The sequence below is a fragment of the Halyomorpha halys genome, unplaced genomic scaffold (genome assembly GCF_000696795.3).
Source record: "Halyomorpha halys isolate HHAL.00 unplaced genomic scaffold, Hhal_1.1 Scaffold1047.1, whole genome shotgun sequence".
In the NCBI taxonomy this organism is placed as follows: Eukaryota; Metazoa; Arthropoda; class Insecta; order Hemiptera; family Pentatomidae; genus Halyomorpha; species Halyomorpha halys.
In genome coordinates, this window is record NW_027113517.1 from 644,565 (window position 1) to 661,639 (window position 17,075).

Below are 17,075 nucleotides of genomic sequence, written 5' to 3' on the forward strand. Positions count from 1 at the left end.
CAATCCTTCCATTCTTGCCACTGTCCCCAACCACACCAAACATCTCATCTCAGAGTCCATTCACATAAATTTAACGGAGAATTCTGTCAATCATAAAGTCAACAAAGACTGCATCTCTCTGACATACATTTTGAACCTTACAAAATCCTGATAATACTTCTTTTCTCTACATTCTGCATTTCAGAAGCCAACTTTCCTGTCATGCCTTTTGTTCTATTTTTATTTTCTAAATTCTCATCCCATACTTACTTTAATTATATTTTATAGTTACAGTCCTTCCTTTTTCTTTTATATTTATGTATCTTAATTTTAAGTTATATTTATGTGTTACCAGCTTAATTATACTTACATTAATTACTTGATTATTCATTTTTCTATTATATAATTTTACATACCTCTGTATTCCTATTCATTTGGTATATTGTCTTTCTTTATCATTTATATTTATTGTATTCATTATTTTAACTTTATTTCTTCTAAGTTTTCTATCTGTGTACATTTTTTTTTTTGTTAAATATTTTTTCTCCTCCCCTATTATGCATATTATCATTTACTGTTTACCTAATTTTAATACTCTCTTAATTTCTTATACTGTTTACTTTAAAATTATTTTCAAATGTAATGTACTTAACTGCCATCCCCACTCCTCCCAGTACGGTTCACACACTCTTGGCTTCTGTCAAAATTATTTTCTTCCTTTTTTCTTGATTTTATTCTTATCCCCCCTTTTCATTTCTTAGTTTGTACTTCATTTTATATTTCTTCTTTTTATCAGTTACTACTGTTTTCATTTGTTGTTAGTAACTTTTTATTTTTCTTATTTAATTTTTATGTTTCATTGTATACCCTCGTAATTTTCCATTTATTTTTTATTTATGTTAATCTTTTTTAGCCCAAACGAAGCCCTGCAACGTGCGGCGAAATGTTGGCTCAAATAAAAATAGTCATTACTATTTGAGTTTTTTCGATCGCACCCGGACCATATTTTTATTTATTAATGTATATATTAAAGATAATACAAATATGTATGTACAATATAAAAAGGGGAAATAATTAGCAAAAAAATTAATATTATTTGTATTTATGATCATACTTATGGTATACTATCACGTTTTGTTTTCTTGACATTTTGAACTAAATAGGAAAGTAAAAACCTTTCTTAAAATTGTATAACACAGAACTGAACTGGAAATCTGCCCAGTAACCATTACAAAAACAGGGGTAGCAAACATAAGGTTGCCAAGGTGATACTTCAACTCTCTTACCTACAACGGCCTTTAACACTTTCTCACTCTAGGTTCCTATCTCACTGGCAGATCATTCTAAGTAAATCACTATAGCATCTATTTATCCCTCTTTTCAGTCTGCTAGTGTACCTCAAGATAATACCCTCGAAAATGAAATGAAAAATAATTTTTATTTTGGAACCGTCTCCAAGAAAAAAATTATTGCTGATGGAAAAATGAGTTTCCACATTTGCACCCTCACCTCTATCAACAGCAACTAGAAGCCTATTTATCATTTATGTTTCACTTCAACAGATCCATCTATTTGAGAAAAACGAATGTTTTATCAGGATTAAAAATAATACAGGAATGAAAACATGGTTAATGAAAAAGAATATTTTGAAAAAATTATCAAAATATGAAATTTTTTATTTAACTGATTGGTATTAATGTAACAACAGTACTGAAAAACATACCCAACAATTCACAAATTCTAATATACAATGTTAAAAAACTATGTATAACCATATTTAGCCATACATCTACACTTGGATCACTAATTAAAAATGCATATCCATTTAAAAATGATTTATATAACATTTTCCAGAATGTAACAGTGTATTGGGAAACATATTTGATATTGTTAAGTAACCTGTTACTGAATTTATGCCAACCAAGGCGGAAAGATCCTGGTAAATGAGCTACTGCTGAGTGAGCATATTTATTCAACCTATGCATTATTCTATTATGTGTCGGTTCATTTACCAGCTTCAATAACAGCAATGCTAATGTAAACACAACCAAACAGTATATCACTGACCAAACCAAGCCGGAGATGACTTTCCTCACTGAAAATATAAATAAAAATGTAAGAATTACAAAATATCAATAAGATAATATTATTGAAAGTGATGGTCAGGGCTATCAAATAATTGAGTACTATATTTTATTTCTTCTTGGCCATAGTCCTGACTGAACATCTTCAAATTCACATACAGTCAATCATCTATATACCTCTGCTTTGCTTTTTTTATTTTGTGTTTGAAGTATTCCATAGATAGTACCGTGGACTGGAGTTAATTTGTAAAAAGAAAATTCCTTGAAACAACTTTAGTAAAGAAAGTAATCACAGTGTATGTATATCTTTGCAATATATTGAATTCTAAATAAAATCAAAACCTTTTTTTGTCAGATGTGTCACTATTCAAGCAAAGCAGCGATACTAAAAATAATATTTTAATTGTATACAAAGTGTATGATTAAAATTTGACTTGATCGTGAAAAATATAATAAGATATATGTAAAGAGGAAATAAAGGTAATGTCAGTAGTGTCCTCTAAATTAGTCAAGTAAAAGTGCAAATTAACCTAAAAGTAATTGTAAAGTAATTTATTTCAATAGATTCTGATGTAAAACAGTTTGAAAAAGACGACAGTTAAAAGTTTACTCTTCCCTGAGGAAAGGATTAAATTGTGCAAATTTTGGTACAGAACAAATAAGTGTATGGAGGTACATAATTCAGAATTTGAAAGTAAACCAATTTTTACCCAACTATGGTGTCCAGTGCTAGTGCTTTCAGATTTGTACCTAGAAACCCATTTACAATAAAACAATTTCAAATTTTACTTTTTTGAATTTCTTACATCTTAAAGCAAAAAGTTAACCTATTAAAATTTTCCACTTTAATTTTTTTTTTCTGTGCTCTCATATAAAAATTATGTTTTTTGTATAATATTGCATATTTTCTACAAGAAATTAATTCATTTCTAACCTGGAATTAACAACAGGAACAGTACATGTCCTTAAAAAATAGATATTGAACTATTTCAAGAGCACACCACAGGAAGTTCATTTTATTGAAGAAAAAACTAAATTGTTAGCTTATTTCTCATCAAGTGGTTAATATCTTGAAAACTACCAACCAAACAAAATAAGGCATTCAAGCCTTTTTTAAAGTAAAGATTTGCTAGAATTTGGGTCCTAATTTACATTCTATATTTTTCAGGATATAGTTGAAATACACACCAATATTTCTTACCAAACATTGAGGAACATCATTGTGTGAATATATTTGGGCAAATATCATTTAGTTAGTGGTGGTGAAAAACATCTATTTCTATTTAAAATCAATCCTAAACAATGTAATGGGGTAGTCACCCATACACTGCAAATTTTATAAAAAATATAATTTATTTAGCATACTGATCATACACCTTATAACCTTCAATATGATTAAAATAAGTACCTCTCATTGTTGCCTTCTATTTAATTCAATATGTAATAATAGATCTCTCTCTCTTTCTCTCTCTCTCTCTCCCTATATAGTTGTTCAATTTTAATTCAAATGGTATAAATGTTGTCTCAAATGTTTACATTTTCACTAAAATATTTAAAATATGGAGAGTCCATCTTTATCTCCACTGTCACTTGAACTTTGATAAGGATAAAACTGATATCTGATGTGTACCTCCATGCTTATATAATTCATACCTCTATTCATTTATTATAATGAAAAAATTTCAGTTAGTTCTGTTTTAATTCTATAATATGGTTCATCAGTCTAATTGTGCTATTATGTAATAATTATAATTTCTATGGTAATATATATATATATATATATATATTTATATATTTATTATGGTGGTTATTTTATAATTTTAATTTATCAATGTCTGTGTAATTTCTACTTAAATTGTTTGTATCTGTCTCGAAATTAATTTCCTGTTCAATGGGTTATTTTAAAATAGGAATATATATATAATATATATAAATAAAGTATAAAACTCAAACATAATTTTGATTTCTATCCAACCCAAATAATAGGTACTGTGAACTATACAAAAAATAGGAAAATAATAGAAGTCATTTCGATTACAAATATATATATCGCTGATACAGATGCTTTTACAATTTATTTAATAAATTACAATTTATTAGTAATTTTTTCAATTTTATCCTTCATATTATTCAAGAAATTTCCTAACTTGTTATTATATAGCCCCACCAATTTTAGGTTATTATGGTCATATGTTTTGAATGTAATTTTTATTTTATCTGTAAGTCCAGCTAAACAGTACATTACATAGTAATGAATTATTTTGTTTCCATTGTCATTTTGTTTGATATTATCCCAGATATTTCAATTTCAGATTGCCATATGAATGGTGGTATAATAGAATACATAATACCCTTAATGAAATTAATAAAATTAGTACTATCGATAAAGAGAAACTTGTAATAAAAATAACTACATTACTAATATTAAAAGCAATATTGTTCTATACTGCGGTTGCTATTTCGTTCTATATTGACCCTATTATCCTCAATTTCAGATGGTCTGTTATCATAATTTCCATAAAAATGTAATATACTCATTTCATTCTTACTTTAAATATTTGCTGCTGCCAAAACAGGTCTGATAATTTTGATGCAACTTGCTTCGTATTCTACTTAAGCCCCTTAACTTTTCATACATCATGTGAATTCTCGAGAAAAAGCAGTAATGAAGAATTAAAATTTAATTTGTATATAATTCAAAAAGTAAAATGTATCCTTTTCCAATACATATCCATAACCTATACATATAAGGAAAGTATGGAAAATGGCATCTTTATAAGGACACTGCACCATAAGGTAGTTAATAATGATCATTTCAGTAAGAGAAATATATTCAACAGGATCAACAGAGGAACATTTCAATAATGATATTCACTAAAATAAATTTACAAAATGTTGAATCCTTGTTTCATTTTGCAGGAAAAAAATATTGGTGTTGGGAAAACTGAATCATAGAAAATATTTTAAGTAAAGAGATTCATTGATACTTTATTCAAAGTACATTGAATGTACCATAAAGTAGTTTATGATGAATAATTTCTGAAGAATAGTAGTTTTTATAATTTTTACAAAACTAAAATCACAAAATGATGATTTCTCGTTATACGAAAAAAAGTATTAGTAATAGAAAAACTTTATCTTGTGAATTATAGAACATGAATAGCTGTATTAGGGCTTAAATCAAAGCTTGTTAAATGTACTAAAAAGTAATTTATAATGATATTTCAGCTAATTAAAATACTTTAAGAGGTTTAAGGTTGATATTAAACCTAAAAATATATGGTGACCATTTTAAAAAATCTGCCATATTAGGGATAGCCCCATGGGGTGGTAAACTTTTATTATCGTGTTTTTCAAACATTTTTACATAAGAATCTGTAGTCAGAAATTAATTTACGTTTACTTTTAGGTACAGTACAATTTTAATCTATTTTTACTGGAGTAAAGAGGTAGGAGAGGAATTACAAAACATAGATAAAATTAATTGAACCACACATCCAAAGAATCCCAATAAAAAAAAATGAAATATTCATAAAAAAAAATATATAAAATAAAATGTATATATATAGTTGACTGTAAAAATTGATGTATAGGAAGATGGTCAGGGTTGCGGTCAAAGGAGAAACAAAAATAGTTTACAACTATTTATTTTCCGACCTTTTGCCCCACTTTGTAGGGCTTCATCAGGGCTAAAAAGATACAAAATGATACAGTGATAAGAATAAAAATACAAAGATAAGATACAATGATAAGAATAAAAATAAGTAACAGTGGCAAGAGTAAAAATTTTTTATATAAAAATACGTAAAATATACAGTTAAAAAATACAGATGTACATATAACAAAAACAATATGGGGAAGAAAAAAAAAAAGAGATTAAATAAACGTCATGAAAAAATAATAATTATACATAAATAAATAATAATAAAGCATATAAAATGATAATAAATGAGCAAAGAAAGGAAATAAGAGAAAAGCAAAGAAAAATGTACATCTCCTGTATTTTTTAACTGTATATTTTACGTATTTTTATAAAAATTTTTACTCTTGCCATTGTTACTTATTTTTATTCTTATCATTGTATCTTATCTTTGTATTTTTATTCTTATCATTGTATTTTTATTCTTATCATTGTATTTTTATTCTTATCATTGTATTTTTATTCTTATCATTGTATCATTTTGTATCTTTTTAGCCCTGATGAAGCCCTACAAAGTGGGGCGAAACGTCGGAAAATAATTAGTTATAAACTATTTTTGTTTCTCCTTTGACCACAACCCTGACCATCTTCCTATATATAAAATAAAATGTATTAAATTTGATCTAGTCAGCTATTAACTGCAATCGGAGATACTAAATGCTTTATTTTGATTTGAATTTTTTAATAATGTGAATTATATATACTTACATTTTCCTCCAACAGTACTTTGAGTATTATTTTTGACATGAAGTTCATTAAGTTCTTCAATTTCTGGCTTAAAAGTTTCAACTTCAGAAACTGAACCATTTTCAATAACATCTTTGGGACTAACTTCAGCGAGTTTAGCAGCATTTTTTCTTTTCTTCTTCTCTTTCTGCTTTTCCTTTTTTTTAGCTTGTTCTTTCATTTCATTTTCCTCTGTAGAGAAAATGATATTAACTAAAACTTATTATTACTGAGTTTACATTATTATCTGAATTATATCTATGGTCAAGGATACTTCACCAATACCAATGCTTTAAATGATACAGATGATCATTTCCTTACAGCTAACTTTCAAAATGAATCGCCCGAAGTTAACTGAGATACTTTTAAAATTATATTTATAATTGATAATTACTTCTAGATTTTGTGAAGAAGCCTAAAGATATTACCATTGTTAATAGAAAAAGTGAAGCACAACACTACTTAATTTTAAAGCATTGAGAAATTATTAAAAAAATTGAAGAGGTACTAAATTAATTGAAATGGATTCAAACCAAGATGCTGCTGGTGAAAAATGACAAAAGGTGCTGAAAAGAAAAAAAAGGCGCTGATTCACGGACAATACAACTTTCCTGTATTATGTATATGATATGAGTTTATATCCAAAAACTACTCAAAGACAGTCCAAATAATATGATTTGGATTATAAGTGAAAGTTAAATCTGACTATTGTTATAATAATCATGGAAACGGATAAACATTAATTTTCATTGTTGATTAATTATCAAATCTTTTCATATTTTATATTTATCCATTTGTATTACTGCTACCAATAGAAGATGGTTAATTAATTCAAATAAACAAAACTACAGATATTTTAGAGGAAAAGTTTTTGAAAATTGAGCCTTTATCTCAAATTATAATATTTCAATCAGCATAAAAACAAGCTGATGTTATTGACCACTTAATTTTAGATTGATATGAAAAGTTAAATTAAAATCGTTAGACCAGTTTTGGAGAAAACAGAAAAAAAAATTACAATAGTTATATACAATGGCCCTTCCGTTAAGTTGATTATGCAAAATAAAAATATTGCTGTAACATCTCAGGTATGTATCTTCATCACATATATAATTTTAATTTATTTTCACATACAAATATAGAGACCCACTCCATGGGACCTGGTTAGTTATACTTGAGAACCTTAAAGTTGAAAATTCGGATTCAAAAATTTTTCACTATCACAACACTTTCCCTTAATAGTACATATTTCAAATACAGGTAAGTAAGACTAAATATCACTTACTAAGCAGCTGAACAACCATGAAAATAATTTTTTTGTTTCTTTGATTTTTTTTTTTTTAAAGCCCCTGTTTGAAATTATTGTTGGTCATTAATTATAACAAAACATATGCTGTTTGTTGAGAATTTGTTTTTCTCCGATACTGGGTTTCATTTTAAAACAAATGTGGAGGTCAATGTTCTGAAGTATATAATCAGGGTTATATAATGTGATATTATTTGGTGATGGGACACACCAATGGTATGTCTTAATGAACTTAAAGGCCTAAATCTACACATATGTACACTGGTGGGAGCACTGGTTGCAAAGTTCATGCCGTTTTTCAATTTCAGACACTTTTTAAATAATTAACTATCGTAAGTCTCCTCTTCCCATTTTAAGTAAATATTAGAAAAGTGATAAAGGACCGTTGCTCTCTGGGGGTCTTAGTTCGGCGGGTCTGCCCGGGAAGGATTGCCTTATTTTAGTTACTCGCGATAATTATCTTTTTTAAAAGTTAGATAAGTAAGGCTATCACGGAGAACGGGAGTGGTGGGTTTCAAGCTGTTTTCTAATTTCAGGCACTTTTTAAATATTGCTCTATTTAACTATCTTAAAGTTTCCTCTTTACATTTTAAGCAAATAATTCAAATGTGATACAGGACCGTCACTCCCTGGGAATATTAGTGGGGCAAATCCAACTGGGAAAGATTGCCATAATTAATGAGCTAATTTGCAGTGATATAATTGAATTGACTCAATATTTTACTTTCCTCAAGAGAGGGAGGGAAGAGGAATAGTGGGTTAGTTTGATGTTTTAGCGAGTCCAGAAATTTACTATGTCTCCTGATAAAGTCCAGGATCATTGGAACATCAAGTAGTTTGTGAAGAGCCAGAGGTTTCTGCTTCTTCCATGTTGGAGTCTGGACGATCTTTTGCAGCATAGAATAATAATAAAACCTATCTAGAATTATGGGATAGACCTGTGGGGGAAAGCTAAAAACTTTAACATTAAACGCATTCAATCCTTTCAGTCTATGGTCCTTTGAACAATAGTCAATACTCCTTAGTATGTAACCAACAATACCCTATGTCAAGACCTTAATATTGCATTTGTTTCAGACCTTATTAAATCCAACTTCACCACATTCCATGAGAAACTTATTCATTATCCTAATCCCCAAGCACAATCTCTATCTAGCATTACCCTCCCCTACAATCCTCCCCCAAAGACTTATTGTAAATAATTATGCTGGAGTTCGGGTAATGGTCAGTAATCACCACAGGCCTGATGATAGTCTAATAAACCTTTAACTTGACTTTATAAGAGATATTACAAAATTAGAGTACCTTCTGGAATGTTGGCAAACACACCTATGATCAGTTGCTATTATAGCTTTAATTCTTATTCAATGCTATTGTTCCCTGTGACAATTGACCCGAGATATCTGAAATTTTCCACATTATTGGAAGTCTAACCACAAATCAGACAATCTTGTTATAAATAAATATACATATAACAGGATTTGATTTAAGGTGGAATTTGCTAGAATAGCATTCTAGCTCTTTAGATAAAAATAATAATAATAACTAATATATATTTTTTTTGTAAGAGGAACTGGTTTACTGCTAGATTTCTTCACGTTAATGTATACACATATAAATCCACACACCCAAATATATAACAATAAGTGAGTAAAAATAATACCAACAACAATAAAATAATTATTGGTTGATCCCAGCATAAATAAAAAACAAGCATTTCCATTTAGATGTTCTAGTAAAATCATGAGGTTTTATAGATAAAACCTAAAATAATAATAGAGGAAACATCATTTAAATATGTATCTGATAATTAAAAGAGAGGTATCTATCTTATGTAAGAGGTCAACCATATAAAACCAGAGTAGTATATTAAATTATTAATATTAAATATGTTTAATACATTTAAATTAGCAATATTAAATAATTTTTTATTTAATTTTTTTAAGAACTAAGCATAAGTTAAAACTGCATTTGCTTTAATTTTCATGGCTATTTGGAAAGCCCTTATCACTGCAGGGCAGATATTTTTATAAAAGTGAATAGCGGGATGTAATTTCATATAATTATAATGGTTATGGAAAATTGCCAATAAAATGTTTATTACCTATTTGTTTTTGTTTTGCTTGGGTCTTTAAAACCTCTGTACTGATTTCTTCATTCATCATACCAGCAATATTAACAACGTTTTTAGCAGCTGCTTTACAATCCTGAGCATTTAAACATGGCCCAACAAAATGTTGCCAATGAGGTTCTAGAGGATTATCCTTCATATCCAGCCATCGAAGATTTTTAAGATTGGCAAAACTCAATGGCAAAGTTTCAATCTTGTTTTTATACAGGTCTAAATGTTTCAAATTAACAAGACAACCAAAATTTTTCGGAAGTTCTCGTAGTTCATTTCTTGCAAGATCGAGTTTGACCAAATGTGTAAGAGATGTGGCAAATGATTTCTGAAAGAAAATAATGTGTAAGTAGCAAATGAAAACACAAATCTTGAGATGTCTATGAATTTTCGCTCCTCATTCATTTTATTTCTAACTACTTTATTTATTACAAAAACTTACACTTAGTGTCGTTAATTTGTTGTTCGATAAATCCAAACTAGTTACTTTAGGGAAAGCTGCCTGCAATAAAACATGAAAATGAATATCATAATAAATTGAAACGTTGGTTCAATAAAACTTTTAACATTTACAATCTCTTTAACGGGGACTTCTTGTAAATCGTTGACACTAAGATCCAGTGTATCATCCGAAATATAATCTTTTAAATTCAACTTTCTTGCCATCCTTAACGCCCCACTTACACGTAAACACTACTCACCGGCTATCATAGTTTGAGTGGACTACAGTCAACATCGATAGTAAGGTGTGTGTATCGATTATTTTGAAAGTGTTTTTAAAACTGGACTGATTTTACTTGTATATTTTGTTTCATTTTAATTTCTAGTAAGATATAAATTAAAAATCTAATTCAGGTTACAATATTCAAGTAGATAGATCCCCACATATTGGTCCATTATAAAAAAATTACTTGTCAAGAACTGAAAACGCCCAAAATTGACATTTTATCAAAAACTGAAAACATTATAAATTGACAATTTGTCAAAAATTGCAAAAGTAAAAACTGATAACTTGTTAAAAATTGAAGTAGAACATAGATAAAGCAAAAACAATAAAAGAAATATGATATAATGGAATCAGATATAATAATGAATCTATATCTTCAATACGATGAAAAAATAAAGATTATATGAATTTTGAAGACTTTTTTATCCTTATTCATATTTCATTATTAAATGATTAAATGATGATTAAATTTATGTAAGTCGGGGAAAGTGCAGACTAAGATTTTAAAAGATTGCCTTCGGTTGAGTATTGAAAATTCAATGTTGAAGATGGAAATTTGAAACTTTTTCAATAAATATACAATATTATTGCTTTCTTGCAGCTTGAAAATTAGTTGGTTCATTTTATAATAAAAATATTTCAAAGTCCCAATGTAGTCGCTAGTACGCACTTATGTTTAAAAAAATTAAGTAAAAACGTAAATGACTTTCGTTCTTCTCGTGTTTAAATTGAATGGTTTTGATGGCAAGAGCTTGAAACCTTTTCTCTCAGAATATCAAAACAGTAATGAGATTTTAAATTCGTAAAAATTTTACTGAGTACCTACTATGTTATATATTCTTTACTGTTAAGGTGAATGGAGTTACAGAAGCATACATTACCCAGTTTAAATGAATAGTAAAACTGCAATTTGTTATCAAGATCGTTAAGAAATAGAGGGAATTTGTTTCTATTCCATTAAACAAACTGTACTTATTTACATTCAGAAAACATTAAGACTATAAAGCTCTGCACTTACTCTTATTTTCCCATTCCTCTTATTAGAACACAAAAAGCTTTAAGGGATATGTGCAGTTTACACATCAGTGATTTCAAGATATTATGATATTAATTCTGATTCCATAAAATAACTCTATATAGCAACAATTTAAATAAAATGGAAAACAGCAACAGCTTTGATGAATTACGGTCAGTAGTTTTAATAACAACCATCTCTACATAATGTCAAAAACAGGAGGGAAAATAATATCCAACATATACAAAGATCAACATTTCTACTTTTCCAATGGTTGGTTATTCAAATGGAAGACATTTGGCTGGTTTTCCTTTGCAACTCAGCCTGTAAGATAACAATAACTATGCTTAAGAAATCTATTAAACTCTTGCCCCAAAAACTCATTTACCCCCATTTTCCTTGCTTATTTTCTGTATTCTTGTGATTTCACAAGCTCTGTTCATTTTTTGTATTGCACATCCTGTATTTACTCCTTAATATTATCTTCTGTTTTTAATTTATTATCTATTAACTTTATCATATTATAATTTTATTAATTTCAGTTTTTCATATGTGCTCCTCTCTTATCTTTAACCTATCTGTCCTGAAGCCAGTCATTTTTAAAAAATGGCAGCCAACAAATGAAAAGTTTAATCATTTTCCAAAAAACAAAAAATTTGATATATATTCTGCCAGAAAATAATCAAATTTTTATTTAGAATGTATTACAGGTATAGGGAATGTGCTTGAAAATTCAAATACTACTGGATGTTCATTTATTGATAATTCATTTTATTTGAGAAAAAACCTTTCATATTTCATTCAGTGCTTAATATATTTAAAAATACCACCTACTATAAGAAAAATATTAAAACCTTTTTTAATGCAGAGTAAATTTGATTCTTAATAGAGCTCTTTGTGATCAATAGTTTCTGATATGTAATAATTTTTCAAAAACCAAAATTTTTATCTTCAAATAATTATAAATCAACATTTTGTGGTTAGATATATTTGAGTGTGATATAACAGGAACTACTGCTCTGATGAAGATAAACTTTATAAATTTTACTCTATATTCAAATTATTTTGCAATATATAATTGTATGGCTGGCATTTAAGAAATATTGGGGGAAAGGGTGAAGGGTATCATAACCATATTATATTTTTTTTTTTTTTTTTTTTTTTTTTTCCCTACGCCACAGGAAGTGGGCTATTACGTCATTTTCCTTCTCGCAGCCCAATACAATTTTATTTGTCCTCTTAGTTCGTCCGTATCTCGCTCAACATCCAAAACAAGTACAGGTTTTTTTTTGTTTTTTTTTCAGATCACTCAAAGTTGATCTGAAAATAAATTCACTAATGAGGAGGGCTCCCATAATATAAAGTGTCAGGGGCCCAACTTGGTTAATGATTCCCTACTTTAACTACAAAATATTAGGAAGTTGAATCTAATATAGAAGAACCATACCAAGATCCTTTGTTTGAGTGGTGGATGAAGGATATTAATATTGTATAAATTTGAAATTTAGGAATAGATTAGTGACAAGTTTCGTTTTTTACAGAAAAATAAATAGATTCAGAGAGGAGTCTTAGTTTAGTCGTGTTGGAGAATGGGATTTATGTCAGAATCAAAGGAATGACTTAAGCATAAAATCAGAATGGAATATCAATAACAAATTTTTAGGAATTGTTTATGATAATCATGAAAAAAAAAAATAACAAAAGTGTGAAAAAGAAGGTAGGGAAGAGCTATTCATATTTTAATATTTAGTAATAGTGCAGAGTTTTTTATTTATGGAATTGTAAATGGATTCTGAGAGGAAACTTCTGTCATGGTTGGATATAGTAACTATAATGGAATCTATATTAAAGTCTAAGGATAAGGAGTGTTCGGTAAATTTAGAGTGAATAGATTTTTTTTATGAGCAACTGGAAGAAGCATATAGTACTTGTCTCAGTTACGATATGAAAATAGTGTTGGGAGACTTTAACGCACAGATTGGTAAGGAAAAGGAGCTGAGCCCCTCCATAGGAGTCGATAGCTTACACTGTAGAACTAATGACAATGGGTACAGAATGGAAAGCTTTGCAACGTCGAAATCTATGGCTGTTATGAGCACTACGTTCCCTCATAAAAATGTTCCCTCATAAAGAAACATGGCACTCTCCGGATGGCACTACAGCAAGTCAAATTGATCACGTGCTGGTATCCTCCAAAAACTTTAACTGTATAAATGATATAAGATCATATAGAGGGTATGATGTTAACACGGATCATTACCTCATTATGATGAAACTCCATCAAAGAATAAAATGTACTGCAAAGAAACAACAAATCAGCAACACAGCAAAACAACGAGCAGTGGAACACAGAAGGCCTAAAGACAGAAGAAATAGTAACTAAGTTTTCTGAGAAGTTTCATGAGATCGTCATTAGCGAAACAGTTAATGAAGCTACGGCAACAAGTGAAAGCAGGTGGAGGTATATCAAGGTAGGACTGGCCCAGACTGCTAAAGAAATGATTGGAGAAAAAACAAGACATCCTCATAACTATTGGTTTGACGAAGAATGTGTACAGGCAATCCAGAAGCGGAATGAAAAAAGATTAATGTGGATTATTCAAAAGACACAACTCAGTTACAAGGAGTACAAAGATGCCAGGATGCACACGAAGAGATTAGTTAGAAGCAAGAAGAGGGAAGCATTAAGGAAACAAATTGGGGGAATTGAAAACTCAAGAAGTAGAAATGAGTCCCGCAAGTTCCACAAAATGGTGAATAACATTAAGTGTGGACCGATTAGGAGAGCCAACCTAATCAAAGACGACCATGGAAACATGCTTATGCTTGAAGGAGAAGTGCAAGAAAGGTGGTGGCAATATTTCAAGAGCCTATTGAACCCGAGAGAAGCAGAGAATTGTCTAGAAAATTGTGTACAATCACCAGTTGGTATTAATGATGAAGATTTGGAAGCCATTCCACCCGATGTAGAGGACATCGAAGACATCTTGTCTAAACTTAAAAATAATAAATCACCCGGTAATGATGGACTCCCAGCAGAATTGTTTAAAGCAGGGCATCACAAAGTCGCCAGGGAGCTACAGGACCTGATAGCTCAGATATGGGAAGAGGAAACCTTACCCAAGGAGTGGAATGAGGCAGTAGTAGTGCCTATATACAAGAAGAAGGGGGATTCAATGATATGCAGCAACTATCGAGGGATTAGTTTGCTTAACACTGCATATAAATTTTTTTCCATATCCCTGTATAATAGGCTCCTTCCGTATGTTGAACAGAAACTGGGTGATTATCAAGGTGGGTTCCGGCCCAATAGGTCTACTATTGATCAAATCTTTGCCCTGAGGCAAATCTCTGAGAAGATGAAGGAACATCAGCAGACAGCTTGGAAGCTATTTATTGACTTTTGGGCTGCCTACGATACAATCATAAGGAGTGAGCTCATAGTGGCTATGCGTGAACGGGGGCTTCCTAGTAAACTCACATGATTAGTAAAATACACAATGGTGAGCACAACCTGCCAAGTAAAATCCTGTGGATTATCAGAGTCTTTTGAAGTGGAATGTGGCCTAAGACAGGGTGACCCAATAGCCCCTCTCCTGTTTAATATCGCTCTACAAGCAATCATAAATAGAGCAGGAATAAGTCAGGAAGGAACACTATTCACAAAGATGACCCAAGTTCTGGTCTATGCAGACGATGTCATCATCAGTAGATCCCTGCAGAGCATTAGGACTGCTTTCGAAGCGAAAAGGATATGGCCTGCATATTAATGAGGAAAAAACAAAGATTATGCTGTTGGGTAAGAAGCCTCTGGACCAGAGGATGAGTTGCCTGAAAATGGGCCCCTATAATTTCGAAGTGGTAAGAAGTTTTACTTACCTTAGCTCTATTATCAATGAGAACCAGGATGAAGAAGAAGAAGTTAAAAGCAGAATTGCTGCTGGAAATAGAGCTTATGTCTCCATTATAAGGCTAATTAAAAGCAGACTTGTTAGTAGTACCACCAAGTTCATCCTGTACAAAACGTTGATGAGGCCATTTGTCACATACGGTGGAGAAACTTTAAAATAGGGTAATTTCCTTTCTCCATCTTAGTTTAATTTAGCATATGTATTTGGAACTGGAATTCATGTTGTAATTAGATGGCAAATCAACATTTCATTATCCATGTAAAATAAAATATTTTTTTAGGATTTGTACTGCTAAATCTAATTAAGAATTAGGAGATCAAATTATTGGTCAGAGAATGATAACTTCAGTTTGCTTGACGCAAGTTTTACCATGAAACAATATTAAAATATAAATTATATAAATATAAGAAAAAATTGTAACACAAGATAATGATGGTGGTGTAGTAAGATAAAGGCTCAATTGGTATACAGTTATTCCCTGACAAAAAAATGTAATATATAATTAAATGATGATGAAGTTTTCTCATTATGATTATGATATCAAATTCAAATGAATTATGAGGAGAGACTTCAAAAGCTTCCCACTAGATGAAAGGAATGATGCATTGAGTATAATAGCTAATGATACATATCATGACTAATTAAAGTATCAATCTTGGTTTTATTAATGTTTTCATTCTTGAATTATTATTTTATAATACAGAAAGTTAATTTGTTTAATAGTTCTATTTATGTTCTTTTGTAATTTGGAAAGGTTTGGGTGCAATATTTGGTTTATCAAATTACATTTTTAGCTTGGCATAATCACTAACAAGGCCTACTTTACTGACTTTTTTTCTAAAATTTTTCCAATAAATTAAAAAAAAAATATATTGGACAGACATTTTCTGCATCTGACATCAAGCAACTGATAAAAACTTAACTAAGGATTTAGTTTGAAAATACTGTACTTTATTGATCATTTTGGTTATCATATTTATTATTTATTATCTGTTTGACATGTCACATGATCATGATCATTTTTCATTGGGAATTTTGCCAGATAGTGAGCTATCTGCACATAAATGAATAAGTGTTTTAAAAAATCACTCCATTTACTCAAATATAGGTAATTTGCTGATAGGACAGATTGGGATTTGACCACAATTACAGAACAAATTAACAAAATTTAAAAAATCTGGAATTTTTTAATGATCCACGAGCTGACACACAATGAAGATGGACATGTTTACACTTTCAGACGTATACTGTGGTCCTTACATCAGATCAGTAAATAAACTGGTATAAAACCTTGAAAATAAACCAGAAAAACACACAAACAATAAATCACTAAACTTGGCCTAGTACCGAAAACAAGCTCTTTAGAATCATTAGAACATAAATACTTGAATAGATAAAACACATTAATTTATAATTACTGTACATAGATAGACTAGAAAGGGCCTATTTGGATAATTTGTTTTTTCTTAAATATTAGTTACATTTTTGAATAAATAAATTTAATA

General features: G+C 29.6%; 1 protein-coding gene across 1 annotated transcript; it reads right to left on the minus strand.

The window, feature by feature from the left end:
• Positions 1–1,634: 1,634 nt before the first annotated feature.
• LOC106688068 (leucine-rich repeat-containing protein 59) lies at positions 1,635–10,649 on the minus strand. The gene is made up of 5 exons (XM_014432352.3): positions 10,491–10,649; positions 10,360–10,419; positions 9,900–10,245; positions 6,472–6,681; positions 1,635–2,074 (listed from the first exon to the last, which is right to left on the minus strand). Exons 1-5 carry the CDS (start codon positions 10,581–10,583, stop codon positions 1,659–1,661), a joined length of 1,125 nt encoding a protein of 374 aa, XP_014287838.1. The 5' UTR covers positions 10,584–10,649; the 3' UTR covers positions 1,635–1,658.
• Between the last annotated feature and the right edge of the window lie 6,426 nt (positions 10,650–17,075).

Bases quoted from the DNA above. Each gene is read 5' to 3' on its own strand.
- LOC106688068 (XM_014432352.3), bottom strand. From the start codon at position 10,583: ATGGCAAGAAAGTTGAATTTAAAAGATTATATTTCGGATGATACACTG. The intron at 10,246-10,359 runs GTAAGTTTTTGT...ATTTTCTTTCAG, and splicing joins ACAAATTAACGACACTAAGT to AAATCATTTGCCACATCTCT. The intron at 2,075-6,471 runs GTAAGTATATAT...TTATATTTTCAG, and splicing joins AAGTACTGTTGGAGGAAAAT to TGAGGAAAGTCATCTCCGGC.